This window comes from Vipera berus, assembly GCF_964194415.1.
Source record: "Vipera berus genome assembly, chromosome: Z".
In the NCBI taxonomy this organism is placed as follows: Eukaryota; Metazoa; Chordata; class Lepidosauria; order Squamata; family Viperidae; genus Vipera; species Vipera berus.
Genome location: NC_138205.1, coordinates 50,625,577 through 50,645,439, shown reverse-complemented (window position 1 = coordinate 50,645,439; position 19,863 = coordinate 50,625,577). Strand labels below are relative to the sequence as shown.

The 19,863-nt window shown below is 40.8% G+C and overlaps 1 protein-coding gene across 1 annotated transcript in view; it reads left to right on the top strand.

Moving 5' to 3' along the window:
• Window positions 1-17,702, top strand: part of MRC2 (mannose receptor C-type 2) — a 124,590-nt gene extending 106,888 nt beyond the window's left edge. Inside the window, exons 27-30 of the mRNA XM_081345399.1 lie at window positions 14,293-14,412; window positions 14,815-14,994; window positions 15,799-15,825; window positions 17,472-17,702. Of these exons, the coding sequence (XP_081201525.1) occupies window positions 14,293-14,412; window positions 14,815-14,994; window positions 15,799-15,825; window positions 17,472-17,692 (548 nt within the window). The 3' untranslated portion in view covers window positions 17,693-17,702. The remainder of the gene's footprint in view (window positions 1-14,292; window positions 14,413-14,814; window positions 14,995-15,798; window positions 15,826-17,471) is intronic.
• Window positions 17,703-19,863: the final 2,161 nt, after the last annotated feature.

Sequence of the window (19,863 nt, the reverse complement as noted above, 5' to 3'; positions counted from 1 at the left end):
GCCCTTTTATGACTTGTGGACTTCAAAGTTGAAGTCCACAAGTCTATAAAAGGGCCAAGTTTGAAGAGCCCTGGATTAGAGCATTGGAGGTCCAAATCCAGTGGCATTATCTTTTCATGAGCCCCTCATCCCAAGTAAGTAGTAAGATATAGATGAGGATGAGGAACTATCCCCTCTTTTTCACTCTGCCTATTTTTTTATATAAAGGACGGGTTAGATAACATCCTCCCATCCTTGGTATGACATGTATGCTATTTTTTATTCTTATTTCTATTTCTTATTCTGCCCATTAAAGATATCTAGCATATTTGATGGTTATTATTTTGTGTCAGACATTTTTTAAGAACATTCTTCCAAAATTCCAATATTTTATTACTTTCTCACCAAAGATAAAAGAATATTCACTTTGATTGCCATCTCCTTAGCCTCATCTATATCTTCCCAAATTCTCACTGAATATTGAAAAGATATATGTGAGATTCTTATTGGGGAATTAGTGGCTTGATGCCACTAATGTAAATTTCAGATGTAATTCCTGCATTTGTTGTTGTTGTTGTTAGCTGCGAAGTCGTGTCCGACCCATCGCAACCCTATGGACAACATTCCTCCAGGCCTTCCTGTCCTCTACCATCTGCTGGAGTCCATTTAAGCTCACGCCTACTGCTTCAGTGACTCCATCCAGCCACCTCATTCTCTGTCGTCCCCTTCTTCTCTTGCCCTTAATCTTTCCCAGCATTAGGCTCTTCTCCAGTGAGTCCTTCCTTCTCATTAGGTGGCCAAAGTATTTGAGTTTTAGCTTCAGGATCTGGCCTTCTAAAGAGCAGTCAGGATTGATCTCCTCTAGGACTGACCGGTTTGATCGTCTTGCAGTCCAAGGGACTCGCAGGAGTCTTCTCCAGCACCAGGGTTCAAAGGCCTCAATTCTTTGGCGCTCAGCCTTTTTTATGGTCCAACTTTCACTGCCATACATTGCAACTGGGAAGACCATAGCCTTGACTATACGCACTTTTGTTGACAGGGTGATGTCTCTGCTTGTTAGTGTGCTGTCTAGATTTGCCATGGCTTTCCTCCCCAGGAGCAAGCGTCTTTTAATTTCTTGGCTACAGTCCCCATTTGCAGTGATCTTGGAGCCAGGAAAATAAAATCTGTCACTACCTCCATTTCTTCCTCATCTATTTGCCAGGAATTGAGAGGGCCGGATGCCATGATCTTGGTTTTCTTAATGTTAAGTTTCAATCCAAGTTTTGCACTCTCCTTCTTTACCCGCAACATGAGGCTCTTTAGTTCTTCTTCACTTTCTGCCATTAGAGTGGTATCATCTGCATATCTTAGGTTGTTGATATTTCTTCCGGCAATCTTAATTCCAACTTTTGATTCATCTAGCCCTGCCTTTCTCATGATGTGCTCTGCATATAAGTTAAATAGGCAGGGTGACAGTATACAGCCTTGCCGGACTCCTTTCCCAATTTTGAACCAATCAGTGGTTCCGTGTCCAGTTCTCACTGTTGCTTCTTGGCCCACATATAGGTTTCTCAAGAGACAAATAAGATGGTCTGGTACTCCCATCTCTTTAAGAACTTGCCACAGTTTGTTATGATCCACACAATCAAAGGCTTTAGCATAGTCAATGAAGCAAAAGTAGATGTTTTTCTGGAACTCTCTAGCTTTCTCCATGATCCAGCATATGTTGGCAATTTGATCTCTAGTTCCTCTGCCTCTTCGAAATCCTGCCTGTACTTCTGGTAGTTCTCGATTCACATACTGCTGGAGTCTAGCTTGTAGGATTTTAAGCATAACTTTACTAGCATGTGAAATGAGTGCAATGGTGCGATAGTTTGAACATTCTTTGGCACTGCCTTTCTTTGGAATTGGAATGTAAACTGATCTTTTCCAATCCTGTGGCCACTGTTGAGTTTTCCAAATTTGCTGGCAAATTGAGTGTAGCACTTTTACTGCATCATCTTTTAAGATTTTGAATAGCTCAGCTGGAATACTGTCACCTCCACTAGCTTTGTTGTTGCTCAGTTTTTCTAAGGCCCGCTTCACTTCACATTCTAGGATGTCTGGCTCGAGGTCAGTGACCACCTCATTGTGATTATCAGGGACGTTAAGCTCATTCTTGTATAGTTCTTCTGTGTAATTTTGCCATCTCTTTTTAATCTCTTCTGCCTCTGTTAGGTCCCTGCCATTTTGGTCCTTTATCATGCCCATTTTTGCATTAAACGTTCCCTTCATCTCACCAATTTTCTTGAAGAGATCTCTGGTCCTCCCTATTCTATTGTTTTCTTCTATTTCTTTGCACTGTTCATTTAAGAAGACATTCTTATCTCTTCTAGCTATTCTCTGGAATTCTGCATTCAATTGGGCGTATCTTTCTTTTTCTCCCTTGCCTTTCGCTTCCCTCCTTTCCTCAGTTATTTGCAAAGCTTCCTATTTGCAAATGCTTTCTTGCATTTCTTTTTCTTTGGGATGGTTTTAGTTGCTACCTCTTGTACAATGTTGCGAACCTCTGTCCATAGTTCTTCAGGCACTCTGTCTATCAGATCTAATTCCTTAAATCTATTTGTCACCTCTACTGTATATTCAACAGGGATATGATTTAATTCATACCTGAGTGGCCTAGTGCTTTTCCCTACTTTCTTCAGTTTAAGCCTAAATTTTGCAACAAGAAGCTCATGGTCTGAGCCACAGTCAGCTCCTGGTCTTGTTTCTACTGACTGTATAGAGCTTCTCCATCTTTGGCTGCAGAGCATATAGTCAATCTGATTTCTGTGTTGACCGTCTGGTGATGTCCATGTGTAGAGCCGTCTCTTGGGTTGTTGGAAAAGAGTGTTTGCTATGACCATCGTATTCTCTTGACAAAATTCTATCAGCCTGTGCCCTACTTCATTTTGTACTCCAAGGCCAAACTTGCCTGTTATTCCGGTTATCTTTTGGCTTCCTACTTTACCATTCCAATCCCCCATGATGATAAGGACATCATTTTTTGGTGTTAGTTCTATAAGGTGCTGTAGGGTTTCATAGAACCGGTCAATTTCATCCTCTTCAGCACTGGTAGTTGGGGCATAGACTTGGACTATTGTGATATTGAATGGTTTGCCTTGGATTCGAACTGAGATCATTCTGTCATTTTGAGGATTGTATCCCAGTATTGCTTTTCCTACTCTTTTATTGACTATGAAGGCTACTCCATTTCTTCTGAGGGATTCTTGCCTGCAGTAGTATACCTGATGGTCATCTGAATTAAATGCACCCATTCCTGTCCATTTTAATTCGCTGATACCTAAGATGTCGATGTTCAGTCTTGTCATCTCTTGTTTGACCACGTCCAGCTTTCCTTGATTCATGGATCTTACATTCCAGGTTCCTATGGAGAAAAAATCTTTACAGCATCGGACTTTCCTTTTACCACCAGACACATCCACAGCTGAGCGTCCTTTCGGCTTTGGCCCAGTCGCTTCATTCTTTCTGGCGCTACTAGTACTAGCCCTCTGCTCTTCCCCAGTAGCATATTGGACGCCTTCCGACCTGAGGGGCTCATCTTCCATCTCAGATAAGTGACTGTCCAGTCTCTTCTTTAAAACCTCCAGTGATGGAGTGCCCACAATTTCTGAAGGCAAGCTGTTCCACCGGTTAATTGTCCTCACTGTTAGGAAGTTTCTCCTTAACTTCAGGTTGCTTCTCACTTTTATCAGTTTCCAACCATTGTTTCCTGTCCTGCCCTCTGGTGCTTTGCAGAATAATTTGGTGCCCTCTTCTTTGTGGCAGCCCCTCAAATACTGGAATACTGCTATCTGTCACCCCTATTTCTTCTTTTCTTTAGACTAGCCAAACCCAAGTTCTACAGCCATTTTTCATATGTTTTAATCTCCAGGCCTTTGATCATCTTAGTTGCTCTTCTCTGTACTTTTTCCAAAGTCTCAACATCTTTTTTGTAGTACAGTGACCAAAATTGGTTGCAATATTCCAGTAGGGTTTTATAAAGCGGTACTAATACTTCATGTGATCTTGATTCTATACCTCTGTTTATACAATCCAGGATTGTATTAGCTTTTTTGGCTGCTGCTGCACACTGCTGGCTCATAGTCAGGTGATTGTCCTCTAGGACTCCAAGTTCCTTTCACATTTGCTGTTTTTGAGCCAGGTCTCACCTAATCTGTATTTAAACCTTTGATTTTTTTTCCTGCCTAAATGTAAAATGTTGCCTTTCTCCACATTACATTTCATTTTGCTGGATAGGGCCCATTGTTCAAGTCTGTCAAAATCTTTTTGGATCCTGAGCTTGTCTTCTGGAGTGTTGGCTATTCCTTCCAGTTTAGTGTCATCTGCAAATTTGATGAGTTCCCCTTTTATTCCCTCATCTAAGTCATTTATGAAAATATTGAAGAGCACTGGGTCTAAGACAGAACCTTGTGGTATCCTACTGCTTACTTTCCTCCATAGAGATGAACTACTCATTGAGTACAGTTTGTCAGCCAGTTACAAATCCATCTGGTAGTGATGTCTATCTCAGGGCTTTTCAACGAGTAGTACGGGTACCACCTATGGTACATTGACACCTGGCAGGTGTTACATGACCATCCTAGAAAAATGGTAGTGGGGGAGGGGAATGAGCTGAACTGGTGGCAGTACCACACAAGCCTGAGCGAGAGATGGCTGGAGCTGCAGGGCTGTCAAGGCTCAGCAGAAGCACCAGGGTCAGCACCAGGGTCCATTCCAGCACTGATCAGCTGGAATGTTGCAGCATCTCCAGGGTCTTGTGATTTACATTCAGATGCTTGGGAACTGATTCATATTTATGATGGTCACAGTGTCCCAGTGTCATGTGAAGTGACCAAACCCTGCTGCAACCACCCAGCAGAGGGGGGAATAAAAACCAAACGCCACCCACCCCACCCCCGCTGCCAATCCTTAATAGAAATGCTCACAACAATGAAAACCTCGGACAGGAAGAAGAGCACCGCCAGGCGGGCAGGCAGGTATCTTGCTTGGCTGTGGCTTGGGGGGCACTTTTTTCAGTGTCATTCATTGTAGCTTTGAACTGTCACTAAGCGAACTGTTGTAAGTTGAGGACTACCTGTACTTCATCACTTTTTTTTTTTGATCATCAGGTTTTTGACACCTTCCTAGGCGACTGGTGGTACTCAGATGTTACCATATCCTAAAAGTGGTACAATGGGTAAAAAGGTTGAAAAGCCCTCTCACATTTTTCTAGCTTACCAAGAAGTAGATTCTGGTCTACTTTGTTGAATGCCTTGCTGTATTCTAAGTATATTATGTCCACAGCATTTTGCTGGTCTACTAATTTAGTCACTTTGTTAAAGAATGAAGTCAGATTGCTTTGGCATGATCTATTTTTAACAAACCCTTGCTGGCTTCTAGTTATAACTTTATTTGTTTCTAGATGTTCACAGATCTGTTTTTTATTATCTTTTCCAGGACCTTTCTATGTATTGATGTTAGGCTGATTTGTCTGTAGTTTCCTGGGTTTTTTTCCCTTTTTTGAAGATGAGAACCATGTCAGGTCTTTCCCAATTCTCTGGTAGTTCCCCCGTGTTCCAGGATTTTTTAAAGATACAATGGTTCTGAAATAACATCTGCCAGTTCCTTCAGAACTCTGGGATATAATTGATCAGGTTCCGGTGATTTATATTTGTGAAGATCAGATAGGTGTTCTCTAACCATTTTCTTGCTTATTGTGATTTTTATTTCTAGTCTGTCTTTTACAGTTAGGTTTTTGGTAGATTGGGCCTTTTTTGTGTGAAGACTGATGGAAAGAATGAGTTAAGCAGTTTTGCTTTCTCTCTGCTGCCTGTTACTCCAGGAAAAACCAAGAAAGTCCAGTTGCCTTTTGAAAAAGCACCCTTGGGACACCCATGACCTGGATGACTGAGAATCTCCATAGACATCCAACTCCATATCCCTTCCCTGTACTTTTACAATATTGCTTTTTTGATCCCTTCAAATAATGTCCTAGAACTTGTCTATGGAGATTCTCAGTCATTCAGGCCATGGTTGTTTCAAAGGTGCTTTTCAAAAGGCAACTGGGCTTTCTTGTTTTTTCTTTGAAGACGTTTCACTTCTCATCCAAGAAACTTCTTCAGTTCTTCAGAATTCTGGGAGGGGTTTTTTTTCTTGGAAGATATTTGGCTTCTCATCCAAGAAGGTTCTTCAGTTCTGAGGAGACTTCTTGGATGAGAAGCAATACCTTCAAAGGAAATAATTAAAAAAGTCCAGTTGGCTTTTGAAAAGCACCTTTGGGTCTTGTTGCTGTGCTTTCTACTATGTGTGTTACTTCCTTGTCATCTTCTCTTTTAAGTGGCCCTACTGTTTCCTTGACTTTTTCTTGTTATTTATATGTTGAAAGAAACTATTTTTTAATATCTTTGACTTTTGTTGCAAGTCTTTGTTCATTCTGAGCCTTTGCTTTCCTGACTTCATCTTTGCAGATTCAGGCTATCTGCTGATACTCTTCCTTAGTTATGTGTCACTCTTTCCGTTTTTTGTACTTGTCCTTTTTGTCTTTCAGTTTGCCAGATAAATCTTTGTGCAACCATGCTGGTTTCTTCTTGGATTTCTTGTTTTTCTTTTTCAGTGGTATTGTGCTGGACTGGGCTTTTATGATAATATTTTTCAGAGTTTCCCACGCTTCTTGAGTTATTTTCCCCTTTAGGATTTTCATCCATGGATTTTTTTTCTTATACTCTCTCTGAGTTTGTTAAAATCAGCTCTTTTGAAGTTTAAGACACTGGCTGGATTATATTCTATGGCATGTGTTTGCATTATATTGAATTCCAATTTGACATGGTCACTCTTGTCCAAAGTTCTGGCAACTTCAACTACCTCTGTTAGTAAGAATTAGGTCCAATATAGCTTTTCCTCTAATTCCCTCCTCTATCTTTTGGATGACAAAGTTATCAGCTAGGTTGGTTAGGAATCTGTTTGATTTCCCTGTGGCTGCAGAGTCTGTCTCCCAGTTGATATCAGAGTAGTTAAAGTCTCCCATTGCTACTGTGATATATTTCCTATGTACATTTGTTAATTGTTTAACAAAAACGTCATCTATTCCTTCTGCTCGGTTGGGTGCCTGTAGTATATGCCTATAGCAATGTCCTTCTTTTTTCCTTTTATATTGACCCATATGGATTCTAGGAGGTTTTCATCCTTGGTTTTGTGGATTTCTGTAGAGATGTAATGATATTTTATATATAATGCAACTCCACCTCCTCTTTTGTTAAATCTGTTTCTATTGAATAGTTTGTATCCTTCCATCAGTACATTCCAGTCATGAGTTTTATCCCACCATGTTTCAGTAATGGCAACTATATCATATTTACCTTCATGTGCTAGTACTTCAGGTTCACCTTGTTTGTTTCCTAAACTTCGAACATTCATGTATAGGCATTTGAGTCCTTTATGGGTCCTGAGTATGATTCTTATATCTCCTACTTTGTATCTGCTTTCCATCCTTTCCATCACTGTCTACTTCATTGTATTTTCCCTTCTTCTTTCTCTTTACTCCCTACCTCCTTATATGATTGGTTATCTAGTAGTTTTTGCTTAGAATTAGGTTCTAAAGGTCTTGAAGATTGATTCCCTCCCCCCTCAATTTTAATTTAAAGCCCTTCTGATAAGATGAACCAGTCGTTTTCCAAATATATTCTTTTCAGTTCTTGTGAGGTTCACTCCATCCCTTCCCAATAGCCCTTCATGTACGTAAGGCAGACCATGGTCTAGGAAATTGAAGTTCTCTTAATTATACCAGTTTTTAAGCCAGTGTGTTTTTTTTCCTAAAATCCTTTGCTCCCTCATTGGATGTTGGCCTTTTGTTGGAAGTATAGATGAAAAGACCACTTGGGCTCCCAATTCTTTAACTGCCTTCCCTAGCTGTTCATAATCTCGTTATTGTTTTTAGAGTCATTGTTATGTCATTGGTCACCAAGAATAAAGGGGTAATAATCTGTGGGGTTGATTATTTTAGTAAGATTCTCAGTTACATCTTTGGTTTTTGCTCCAGGAAGACAACATACCTCCCTAGATTGACTGTTCAGTCTGCAGACTATAGTTTCTTTTCCCCCCAAAATTGAATCTCGTATCACCAATATTTTCCTTTTTTTCCTTGGGAAGTCTGGGAGACTATTCTTCCTTTTCACAGGAATGCTTTTTAGAAACTATTGGTGACTCCTCTTTTATAGGTGTATGTATTTTTTCTTTCTGCGGAGGCTATGCAAGCGATTGTTCAGTTCCAGAGGGGCTTCATTGGAGTGGGCTAGGGAAGATATTGTGTTTCTCTGAAAATAAGACTGGGTCTTATATTTATTTTTGATCCAAAAGACCCATTAAGGCTCATTTTTGAGGGATCTTATTTTTCTAGGAGGTGGTGAGTGTGTGGGGGCTGAAGGTGTCCTGCAGTAGCTGCAGCCCACCAACCTCTTGGCCAGCACACTCAGGGTGCGAAGCACAGGTGAGTGGGAGATGCCACCACGAGGTGAGGTGAGGCAGGTGGTGGGGGATGGAGCTGCCCCACGTATCTTGCACCTATGCTTGCCTGCGGCTGCAATATCTTACAGGGCTTCCCAGGACAGTGCCAGCAGAACATGCCCTTCAGGCAACGAGAGCAGCACAGACAGGTGGGAGCAGTTGAAGGACCGGGTGGCGTGCGCCTCCCCTGCCCTGTGTGGCTTCGGTGGATGTCTGGCAGGCAAAGGGTGCTGCTGGTGCTACCGCTGTGAGGTGAGGTAGGTGGTGGGTAGAACAGTCACGTCTCAGGACCCCCGTAGCCCTGAGATGTGACCACCTGTTCAGTGACCCAGCTGCCTCCCCGCCTCTTTCCTTTCACTACCCTCCTGAGCTGGACTGCCTTGCTATGGAGGGTGGGTGGGAGAGGCTTGGCCCCCTTACCCAGTCCCCCTCCACCATTTGAGAGCTAGTGGGCAATGACGGTGAAAGGCCTCCAGCACCGGTACACAACAGTCACATCCACCGCTGCCCTGCTTTGCCCCGCCCTGCAGATCACCTGCCTGTTGGCAGTGGTTGCCTCCTTCGCCTGCCACTTGGGTACTGTGGTGCTGCCTTGCACTGCCTGCTGCCTGCTCGCCGCCAGTATTGTATGCTTTAAATGTCGGTAGCTCTAGAGGCCAGTAGTAGGCTTTCTGTGGCTGGAGTCACAGCAGCGTGGTCTTCAGACTGCCCCCATTGCCAGCCCTGGTATAACTATCCCATGGCTGTGTGGGCAGAGCCAGGAAGTGGGCCAGATGGTTGAAACTCTCGGCCCTAGGATGATGCAGAGAGCCTACCACCGGCCTCCAGAGCTGCTGCCATTGAAAGCATACAATATAGGCAGTGAATGGGGAGCAGGGTGGGAGGGGGCAAAGCAGGGGCAGGGCGTCATTGAGCAGGCGGGGGTAGGTCGCTGAGCGGTGAGTGGTCTGGCTGTGGGGGCCCTAAGGTGTGCAGGGGCATGGGGCAGCTCCACCCCCCCCTCTGTCTTGCTTCACCTCATGGCAGGGGCACTAGAGCATTGCACAGCCTCCTGTCCCATTGTGGCAGCGAGCAACCAGATGGTGTGATGAAGTGGGCAGGCTCTTATCTAGGGTTTATTTTTGGGGTACAGCTTATATTAGGTGCACACTAAAAATAATGCCAGGGCTTATTTTCTGGGTGCGTCTTATTTTTGGGGAAACATGGTAGTAGGGTCTTTGCTCATGATTGCTGTTTTCTTCTGAAAGTGGCATATTTCCATCGGTCTTCCTTTTTAGGTTCATGTATAGGGTCAATTTTTTGTTCCCAATTGTGTACCATTTGGATGTATCAATTGTCTTCTTTTTGTTCATATATGAGGTCTTCTTTTAAGAAGCTGTTTACTTCCTATTGTGTTTTATTTTGGTGCAGTCTTCTTATTTAGGTTGGAGATTCATATATGTATGTATGTATGTATGTATGTATGTTAAATGTTTGTTAAGTATTTAGATTACCTTGCTAGGCCCCAAACATGGGACAAATTTTATTTCCTGTTTCAGCCTAACCCAAGGCCATCAACAGGCAGTAGTCACAGCATGACAGCTCATATTTGTGTAAAAAATTTTTTTTGATTGCTAACAAAGAATTAAAGGGAGACTGATATGCATTTCAAACTTATTTGTTCTCATCAGTCAGCCATACCGTTCTGAGATTCAAACCTGGGCCAATTGCACCTTAGGCAATTGTTCTAACCTTTAGGCCACTGGTTCTTTCTCGCTTTGTTAGCTGAGAAGCAAGGGAGATATGTGTTAAATGTTTGTTTAGTATTTAGATTACCTTGCTAGGCCCCAAACATGGGACAAATCTCAGAAGGGTATGGCTGACTGATGAGAAAAATAAGTTTGAAATGCATATCAGTCTCCCTTTAATTCTTTATCACAATTACTCACAAAGTCTATAGGATATACATCTTATATATAGATTCTTACCATCTACCTCAACAAATTAATAACACAATATAATGTTCTTATTTTAGTATTTATACTAAATTTTGTTTGACCAAAATTTTCTTTATTTCAAGTCATTACAGTGTCTTATGTTCAGAATACATATCTTATCTATTTAAGTATATTCTATTATAAATCCCATGTGTAAATCACAACCCTGTTTCTTTTCAGTCTTATTCTAGCTTTCTTTCTTTGCCAAATCATCTTCCGTGTCTCTGCTTTTAAATCATCAAACAGATCTCCTTGTATTGTTGTAGCTATTGTTTGGCATTGAAAAGACCATCCAATTGCCATTTTTTTGAGCAGACTAGCAGATCTACCAGGTCATCTCCTTGATTTTCCCTCTCAATGTGGTTGTCCCGAAATGTTTATCTTCTCTTTCATCTGTTTTTCTTTTTGATCCTCAGGTTGCTTCAGATTTATAAAGAAAGTCCTTTCTTTTTTCTCTTTTATCAATTTCTTTTCTGTATCTTCCATCATCTGTATTTGTTGAATAGTTAAATCTTCTGTCATAGTATTTGATTGTTCAACTTTTTCTGTAGAATTCTGTATAAATAATTCTTTAGTTGTAGTCATAATTTGAGTTTGCAGACTGCTTTCTTGTTTTTTCCTGCCATTTCTTATTTCATCACCAGCTGTGAGAAGAGTTTGAACAATCGCTTTTAACATGCAAAGAATTTGTTTCTGATCTTCTTCTATAGAAAAAGTCCATTCCTGTTCTTCTTCCATTGTGGTATATTAAACTAAAAGCTTACAGTCAAAAAGTCCACTAAGTGAGAAGCAGAGCTGAATTTCTTGCAGCTGGTGTTTCAAGGTTGCTTGTATCTTATCTATTTTCTAAGTTGTCAACAAGTCTCTCTTAAACAATAACAGGTTGCAATTTCAAGTTTAGCCACATAATGTCACCATATGGTTATTTTGATCTTTTCAGTTTTTTCTTCTATTTTAAAAGAAAAAAACCCAGATCTTCAGTAAAAATAAAGAATAAAAATCAGAAAAAAATAAAGAGTAGAAAATTAAAAATCTTATAATCCACCAGTTTTAGGAAGTAAAGTTCTAATTAGGATCCCAGTATTTTTTCATAAGAGGCTGAGCGCCAAAGAATTGAGGCCTTTGAACTATGGTGCTGGAAAAACTCCTGCGAGTCCCTTGGACTGCAAGGCGATCAAACCGGTCAGTCCTAAGGGAGATCAACCCTGACTGCTGTTTAGAAGGCCAGATCCTGAAGTTGAAACTCAAATACTTTGGCCACCTAATGAGAAGGAAGGACTCACTGGAGAAGAGCCTAATGCTGGGGAAGATTGAGGGCAAGAGAAGAAGGGGACAAGAGAGAATGAGGTGGCTGGATGGAGTCACTGAAGCAGTAGGCGTGAGCTTAAATGGACTCCAGAAGATGGTAGAGGACAGGAAGGCCTGGAGCAACGTTGTCCATGGGGTCGTGATGGGTTGGACATGACTTCGCAACTAACAACAATAATTTTTTCAACGTTTTAAACTCCCCTGGGTAGTCATTTGCCGCTGTTTATGGAGAGAGGGCTAAAATCTCCCTTCCCTCACAACAGGGGGGAAAGTACTTTAGCAGTTTATGCAGGTAAGTAAGTAATTAGGGTGTAAAAGAGGTAGATCTCACTCAGTCTCTTCCACACTGCTTTAGAGTTGCCAGATGGTAGGTGTGACGGACCATATCTCTATGGTCGGCCTTTTGTCCGCTGGTTTGGAGGGAATCGCCAGCTCTAGCGGGAGAGTTGCCACTCTCCCACGATCCAGCGAGGGCCCCTCCTTGCTGGTCTCCTTTATGGAGTGACTTTCAACCCTTTTCAGGCTCCCCCAGCAATGCGAAACTGGATGGGCAAGACGATACTCATCTTCCGCATGTCCATGGTAGCTGCATGGCAAACCGGAAGTCTGTTTTTGTCTCTTTCATGCAAGTTCTGATACTTTTTTGCTTCTTGTGAAGCATCTCTCCTGGACAGTTTGCATTTCTCAGTTACTTTAGAAGGGAATTCAGTGCAGATAAGCAGTTGATAATAGCTAAAAAGAGCAGGTTAAGTTACAAGCAGGGCCTTCAGCATCTTCCCTACAGATTTCTGCATCTGTTTCTTACAACTGGGCAGCTTGAAGCAAATAAAAAATATCTGATTCAGTCCAGATCAAAGAGGAAGATTTTTGGAAGCACACTCTGGGCCTCCAAGCAATCCTATTTTGTAAAATTGGTAACAGGATTTCTTTTTAAGGATTACAGCTAAGTAATGTATTTATGTATGCATGCATTTATTTATTACATTTGTTTGCTGCCCATCTCTTGGGTCCAGGATATCTGAGGGAACACCTGCTGCCGGCATCAAGTTCCCTTCGTCCAGTGCGCTCCCACCGGGAGGGTCTTCTCAGGGTGCCACCGGTAAGAGATTGCTGGTGGACGACACCCAGGGATAGGGCCTTCTCAGTGGGGGCGCCTGCCCTTTGGAACCAGCTGCCAGTGGAGCTGAGGACTGCCCCCGACCTCCGTTCATTCCGCCGGGACCTGAAGACCTGGCTCTTTGAGCTCTCTGGCCTAGGCTGAGGATTAATCTTATTTTAATTGGGGTTTTATTTATACAGGGACAAATGTAATTTTTTTTAAACTTGTTTTTAACTTTTGTATCTGGTTTTTAATTACCCTGTAAACCGCCCTGAGTCCTTCGGGAAAGGGCGGTATATAAATGTAATAAAATAAATAAATAAATAAATAAATGAATCTCACTTCCAAGTGACTCCCGGTGGCTTCCAACTAGAACATGGAAAACTGTGAGCCAGCTGGATGATTTTGGGCCAGTCACGCTCTCTCAGCCCAATTCACCTTATAAGGTGGTTGTTCTGGGGAATATAGGAGGAGGAAAGTGTTCTGGATATGTCTGCCACCTTGAATTATTTGTAAAAATAATAGAGGTGGAATACAAATGAGATGGATGGATGGGTGAATAAATAGCATATATGCAGTTGCTTGGTGGGATGGAGTGGTGAAAATCCAGATTCAGGTTTTCTGAGGAATCATTTCATCCTGATGAGATTAGCCTATCCATCCATGCTGTCACAATACTACTACTACGGACCCTGCAGTTAAGGAATTCTGGCTGGCAAGGTCCCAGAGAAAGGGCCATTTCTCTGGAATACTGTTCCCCCCAGGTGAGATCAGTACTTACCATTTCAACTTTCTGAAAGGGCCTGAAGACCTGCCACTGCCAACTGACCCCAATAAGTCTCAGTTGCTCCATTCCTCTCCATCTTGGTCAATTTAATTTTAACTGTATTTTAAATTTATGGTCTCTATTTTTAAAAGAAATTATATATGGTATTTGTATCGAATGTTTGTACACTGCTTAGAGTTGGCTGTGATGAGATAGATGGCATATAAGTTTGACAATTTAAAAAAAATCAAAATCTGCAGGATGGTAAATATGACATCTTGACTAAAATCCCTTCCTTTTGTATCTGCTGTGATGTCAAACACACATATAAAAGAGGTAGAGCATCGATTATGATGCTGCCATTTTGAAGAGTTTTACACTCCCAGCAGATACCCATGTATGTGAAGTTGTGTTTCTTGTAAACTTGAGTCTTACAGAAATTTATCAAATGCATTTATTCACAAGAATAGATATGCAATATATTCTAGAATTAAAAACACAATTGTAAAATATATTGCGTATTTATTCTGGTGAATATCCTTCATATGAGGATAATTGTGTAATTTAAGGGCCTCTGAACTATGGCAAAGCTTCTCTCTCTCTGTGAGGTGTAAAATGTTCTGTAATTTTTCAGGCTGTTGCATCTCTTCTATTCTCCACAGTTGGAGGTATGATGCTGTCCATTCTAGATGAGATGGAGAATATCTTTATTTGGCAACATCTACAAGTTTATGAGAGCCAAGCCAAAGGAGTATGGCTGGGGATGTCCTTTAATCCTAAAGGTAAATCAAGCAGAATTGAGAGACTGCTTTACAGTTTAGCACTTAGACAACTTTGGTAACTTTGAAATTGATTTGTAGCAATGTGCTTTGCTGGAGAGTCATTCTCTGAAAGTACACTTTGACAGTGTACTTTTTAGCTTTATATCCCATTGTTTCTCCAAAGGTGGTTTGGGATCTTTCTTTACTTTTTCTCCCACAAAAATAAACCTGTGAACTTGGCTGGGTTGACAAAAAGTGACTGGGTGTGGGTGGTGCATCCCCAGTCCTGGTCAAATGCTTTAATGACTACGCTACTGCTTTTTGCTGCTTTCCAACATTTGGTGGTCTGAGGAGATTCTCATGTATTACTCTAGAATGGCTCTTTCATTAATCACACAAAGCATGTTTCTCCCTTCTGCACAGGGGGCACACTTGTTTGGCATGACAGCACAGCTGTAAACTATTCTAACTGGGGACAACATGACACAGGACCAAGCATGATCAGCCCAAATAGCTGCTATTGGATCCAGAGCAGCAATGGGGTATGGCGTCTGGGCTCTTGTTCAAATATAACAATGGGAGTCATCTGTAAGACAGCTCGAGGTAAGGAAATGAATTAAGTTTGTGGAGATAAAATCAGAGTAGGCTTTTAATGGCCCTAAGGTGAACTGCAGCATTAGAGGATGCAAACAGGAGCTGGAAGTTCTTACCCATCCATCTGTTTTAGGACAAGAGCAAATTATAACAGATACCATTTTATGGTTGGAACGATCTGTTTTTATGGGGGAGAAGCAAATATTTTCATGAAGACATACGGATGAATTTGAGGAGTCAGGGAGAATTTGGGCCAGTGGGCAGATAAGTAGCCGATTGGTTTAGACAAGAATTATTTGGGTTATATACTTTCCTGTAAATTGTGGTTGGTTTGTGGTAGCCTTAAGTTAGAATTGGTTCTGTAATTGGAAAGAATCTACAGTATTCTGCAGGTTTATGGAATTCTTTAAGAGGCAAAATGAAAGAGTTAAAAGAGAAACCCTTATTAGATAAAGAGGAGACAGCAAGTGGATTGCACATAATCTTTTCCATTCTGTCTAAGCATTGTAGGAATCTAGAAAGGTTTGCGTATGTTCACATTTTTCTAAGTTGGATTAATTAAACTATTATTTTATTTAATATTATGATGGACAAAAATTAAGAGCACTACATGTAAAACTGATCTACCTCCTTGTGAGTATGTGACTAAATTGGAGATACGTAGTTTGAAACCAAGGAATATTTGATCACAATTCAGGAGATGCTGCAGCAGAATATGAGTCATTATGGAATAGCTTGAACAGCTTTGGAGAGGTAGGTCAAATGTTATTGGGACAGGAAGCTGACATTATTTCTTTGTATTTTCCATTGCAGTGAAAGGAAGCTCTATCTCCAAATCAGGTATGCTTTGCCCCTTTATAGCTCAGTTGAGTTGCCTAACCCAACGGACCTTTTAATACCACTGTTGAAATTAAGAGGGTGAAAGTTGATCTAATTAGGCTTTGCATATGAGTGCTCAAACTGAATAAAAAACAAAGGTAAATCAAACTAATAATATATATATATTCTTCACTGTGGGTATGGCAAGTATTTGAAGAAGGTTGTTCAGTTTGGAAGATAATATAGGAGCCGTGGCCAGGGGGGCTTTTGCCCAGGTTCGCCTGGTGCGCCAGTTACGGCCCTATCTGGACCGAGATGCCCTACACACAGTCACCCATGCGCTCGTGACCTCCCGGCTAGACTACTGCAATGCTCTCTACATGGGGCTGCCCCTGAGGACCACTCGGAGGCTTCAGCTGGTGCAGAATGCAGCCGCGCAAGTTGTGATGGGAGTTTCCCGATACTCCCATGTAACACCTCTTCTCCGCGAGCTGCATTGGCTTCCGGTTGCCCTCCGGGTGAGATTCAAGGTGCTGGTGATGACCTATAAAGCCCTAAATGGCATGGGCCCGGATTATCTAAGGGAACACCTGCTGCCAGCGTCAATTTCCCATCGTCCTGTGCGCTCCCACAGGGAGGGCCTCCTCAGGGTACCGCCGGTCAAGGATTGCCGACGGGCGATCCACAGGGGGAGGGCGTTCTCTGTGGGCGCGCCTGCCCTATGGAATCAACTGCCAACGGAACTCCGGACTGCCCCCGACCTTCATTCATTTCGCCGGGACCTAAAAACCTGGCTCTTTGAGCTATCTGGTCTGGACTGAGGGGTTTAATGTTTTTAAATTGTGATTTAATTTTTGTGGCTAGACTTAATTTAATTTATTTTAATTTTATATTGGATTGTTTTTAAATTTTGCCTTGTAAACCGCCCTGAGTCCTTTGGGAATAGGGCGGTATATAAACCGAATAAATAAAATAAATAAATAAAATAAATAAATAATTCCCCCTACTTAAATTACATTGGGTAACCAAAACAAAGGCAGATAGCATGCCAGAAATAGACTTTCTTTAATTCTTCATCCTGTCTTCTGCCCTGTTCTTTTACCTCCAACAACATTCTGCCTTAGATTTGAAAAAAGCATTGACTTGAGAATTATAATCAGGATTAGGTCATTTTGAATGGGACTGGAGAGTCCATTGATTTTACCAAAGGTGATGCTGATATCTCTCCACATTTGGGTGATGGGGGGGAGGTAAGAGCCATGTGGTTTATAATTTTGCATGGATGCTGCCGTGGGGTTTGTAGTCCATGATGCCTTGTATGGAAAAAGTTTGTAGAGCATTATTTACTATTGAAGAGAGTCCTTTAGATTTTATCTGTTATTATTTGAAAGAAAGTGGTAGAAATAATTGAACAAGTTAAATTTAGCACATCTATATATAATTGCAGATTATGGCTATTTTGAATTGTTTGACAAAGTCTTTGACTAAGCAAAGTATTTAGATGAAATATACACTGTTTCTAAATGGGTTGGAATCTCCCAACTTCAGTGATACATCTCTTAGTGTTCATCAAGTTGTTGTTATTGGTCAGTTTTATACACAGTTATTTTGCTCACTCTTCTTTGAATACTGGATCTTTCCTCCTAACCTTTCTCTTTTTACTGCAGCTTTCCTGGAAAACACAAAAACCATTGTTGTAGTCATCCTCTCCTCTCTAGCACTCTGTGCACTGGTAGCTGTTGCCTTCTATCTATACAAGCGCAAGTGGATTTCAGAACGAGGGACATTTGAGAGTGCTCGCTATAGCCGTACCAATGCAAGTCCTAGTGAATCTGCTGAGAAAAACATCCTGGTATCTGATATGGAGATGAATGAACAACAAGACTAATGGTGAAACTGTCAAGTATGGGAGTGGGGGGTAGGGATGGGGGTGGGGAACAGGGATGAGAGGGTCACAAGTACCTGTCATGAACAGTCTCAAAAATAAGCTCAGGAGAGCAGAACACAACTGCTGAATCACAGCAGAAGAGTTGGAAGGCAGGGTAGCGACCCACTAAAGAGATGTGGAGAAATACAAAACGGAGCTTTGTAAGAAATTCCAGCTTTTACCTTTGTCCTACTCAGAGAAGAGAAAAATGATGGTTCATCTCTTGGAAGGAAAAATCTCATTTTGGAACCTATAATCTCTAGGTGGCTGTACAACTTCTTCACATCTCTTTAGAGACTTAGTATATAAGCATTTTTTCTCTCTGATAATAATAGCAAAACAAGTATTTTGCTGTATCTTTTCATCTTGCTCTTCCTATCCTGTTCTGGTTTTTTTTTTGTGATATGTCTTCCATTACTTCTCAGAGCCTTGTGAAAGGCCCTTGAATTCTTTTGGTTGAGACTAGATCTTCTATTCCACTGCTGCCCAGCAACTTTTTCTTTTCTAAGCCTTGATACTACCATGAAACCTATTGCCATAGAAAGTCTTTCTCCAAAATTATTGAAAGCAGCATCATTGAACTTTCATATTTACAAGTGCCAGCTTCATGATAGAAATATTTATAGTGGTGCTTAAAAGCTGGTGAATCCCTTTGAAGGTTCAGTATTTCTGCATAATGTCTTGACTTTCTTTATCTAGTTTAAGGACATGTAGAGAACAAATCATGGTTTAGACTATATTTATGTATAAATATTGAAAGGGTTCACAAATTTTTAAGCACCAGTGTAGATAGATTTATTTTATTAAATTTCTGGGTAGCAAATAAATTTAATAAATGAATACTTAGGAGTAACAAAATAAGGATGTTGAAATGTTTGGGCAGTTAGATACTTCATACAATACTGCATAAAAATGGCCAGAGTATTGTGTAATTACTATTCATTGATTATAAAACGCATGTAGTTAAGAAAAGAAAATGTGGTAGGTGTGGCATTTGGATCTTTATGTCTCTGAGAGAAGAATAATCAGAATGAGAAGGTTGTACTGAAGGATTACATTTCCCCAGATGAAATAATGTTTGAGCACTTAAAATGAATAAAGGCAGCCAAAGCAGTAATTGCCCTGTGTAATAACACCAATAGGAAAGAATAACACACTTATTGTGTAAACCTGATATTGCACAAAGATATCATCCAAATTTTGGAACCCAGTGTGCTCAGTATTTGAGTTTCATCACAATCACAAAATGAGCAGCATGACACAAGCTCCACTGCTTTTGTGTGTGAGAGACATATCATATTGTATGTGTGTAGAAGCAGAGTTTGTATTATGACATTTGGATCCCCTTCTCAATATTTTATTTCTCCCCCTACTTTGGGCAGTCATGTTTCAGCAACAGAAAGCTGGCCTGTGAATTGATGTTCCATTCCCCATGGGTTTAAAATCATTTGGAAAAAAGTAAATCCTTTATTTTTATTTAAAAATAGCATATAGGCTGCTGGGCAACTTAAGGCTTGGATGCCAGATGCTAAGAACCAATGAAAAAATACTGTACCTGCTTAGAATAGTGGCTTTTTATTATAATAATTATAATTATTTACAGAAATAAGGAATAAAAGGAGCCTCATTTAAAACAGGCACCCTGTAAGAGCCTTTCTATTTTACGTTTTCATTTCTAATTAAATATTTCTGAGTGGTGACTGTGACAATGAAGTGGGGATAAATATTTTTACAACTTAGATACTTAAGGAATTTTATTATATATGAAAACAGATTTTTCACTTAAGCTGGATATTAAGTGTTTGTAAAAAAAAAGGTATACCTATGACATTTAGATACATTCCAGACCAACAAACAAACAGTAAGGGAAGTTTCAAAAGCAAATCTAACTCTCCCGTTGATAACTGCCTATTTCGTGGGCAACTTTTTGATTTAAAGGAGTGTATGTTTATATGGCTTTCTTGCTCAATATTTTTCTCCTCAGGGGATAATTTAAATCAAGATAGAGCATTTAGATGATTCAAACTCTGTCGTAGGATGGGCAAGTTGCCTTTGAGCATGTGCAATGTTTTTTTTATCTCACTGATGGGATACACTGGTGAGATATAAAAGCAGCCCTTAGCATCTTAATA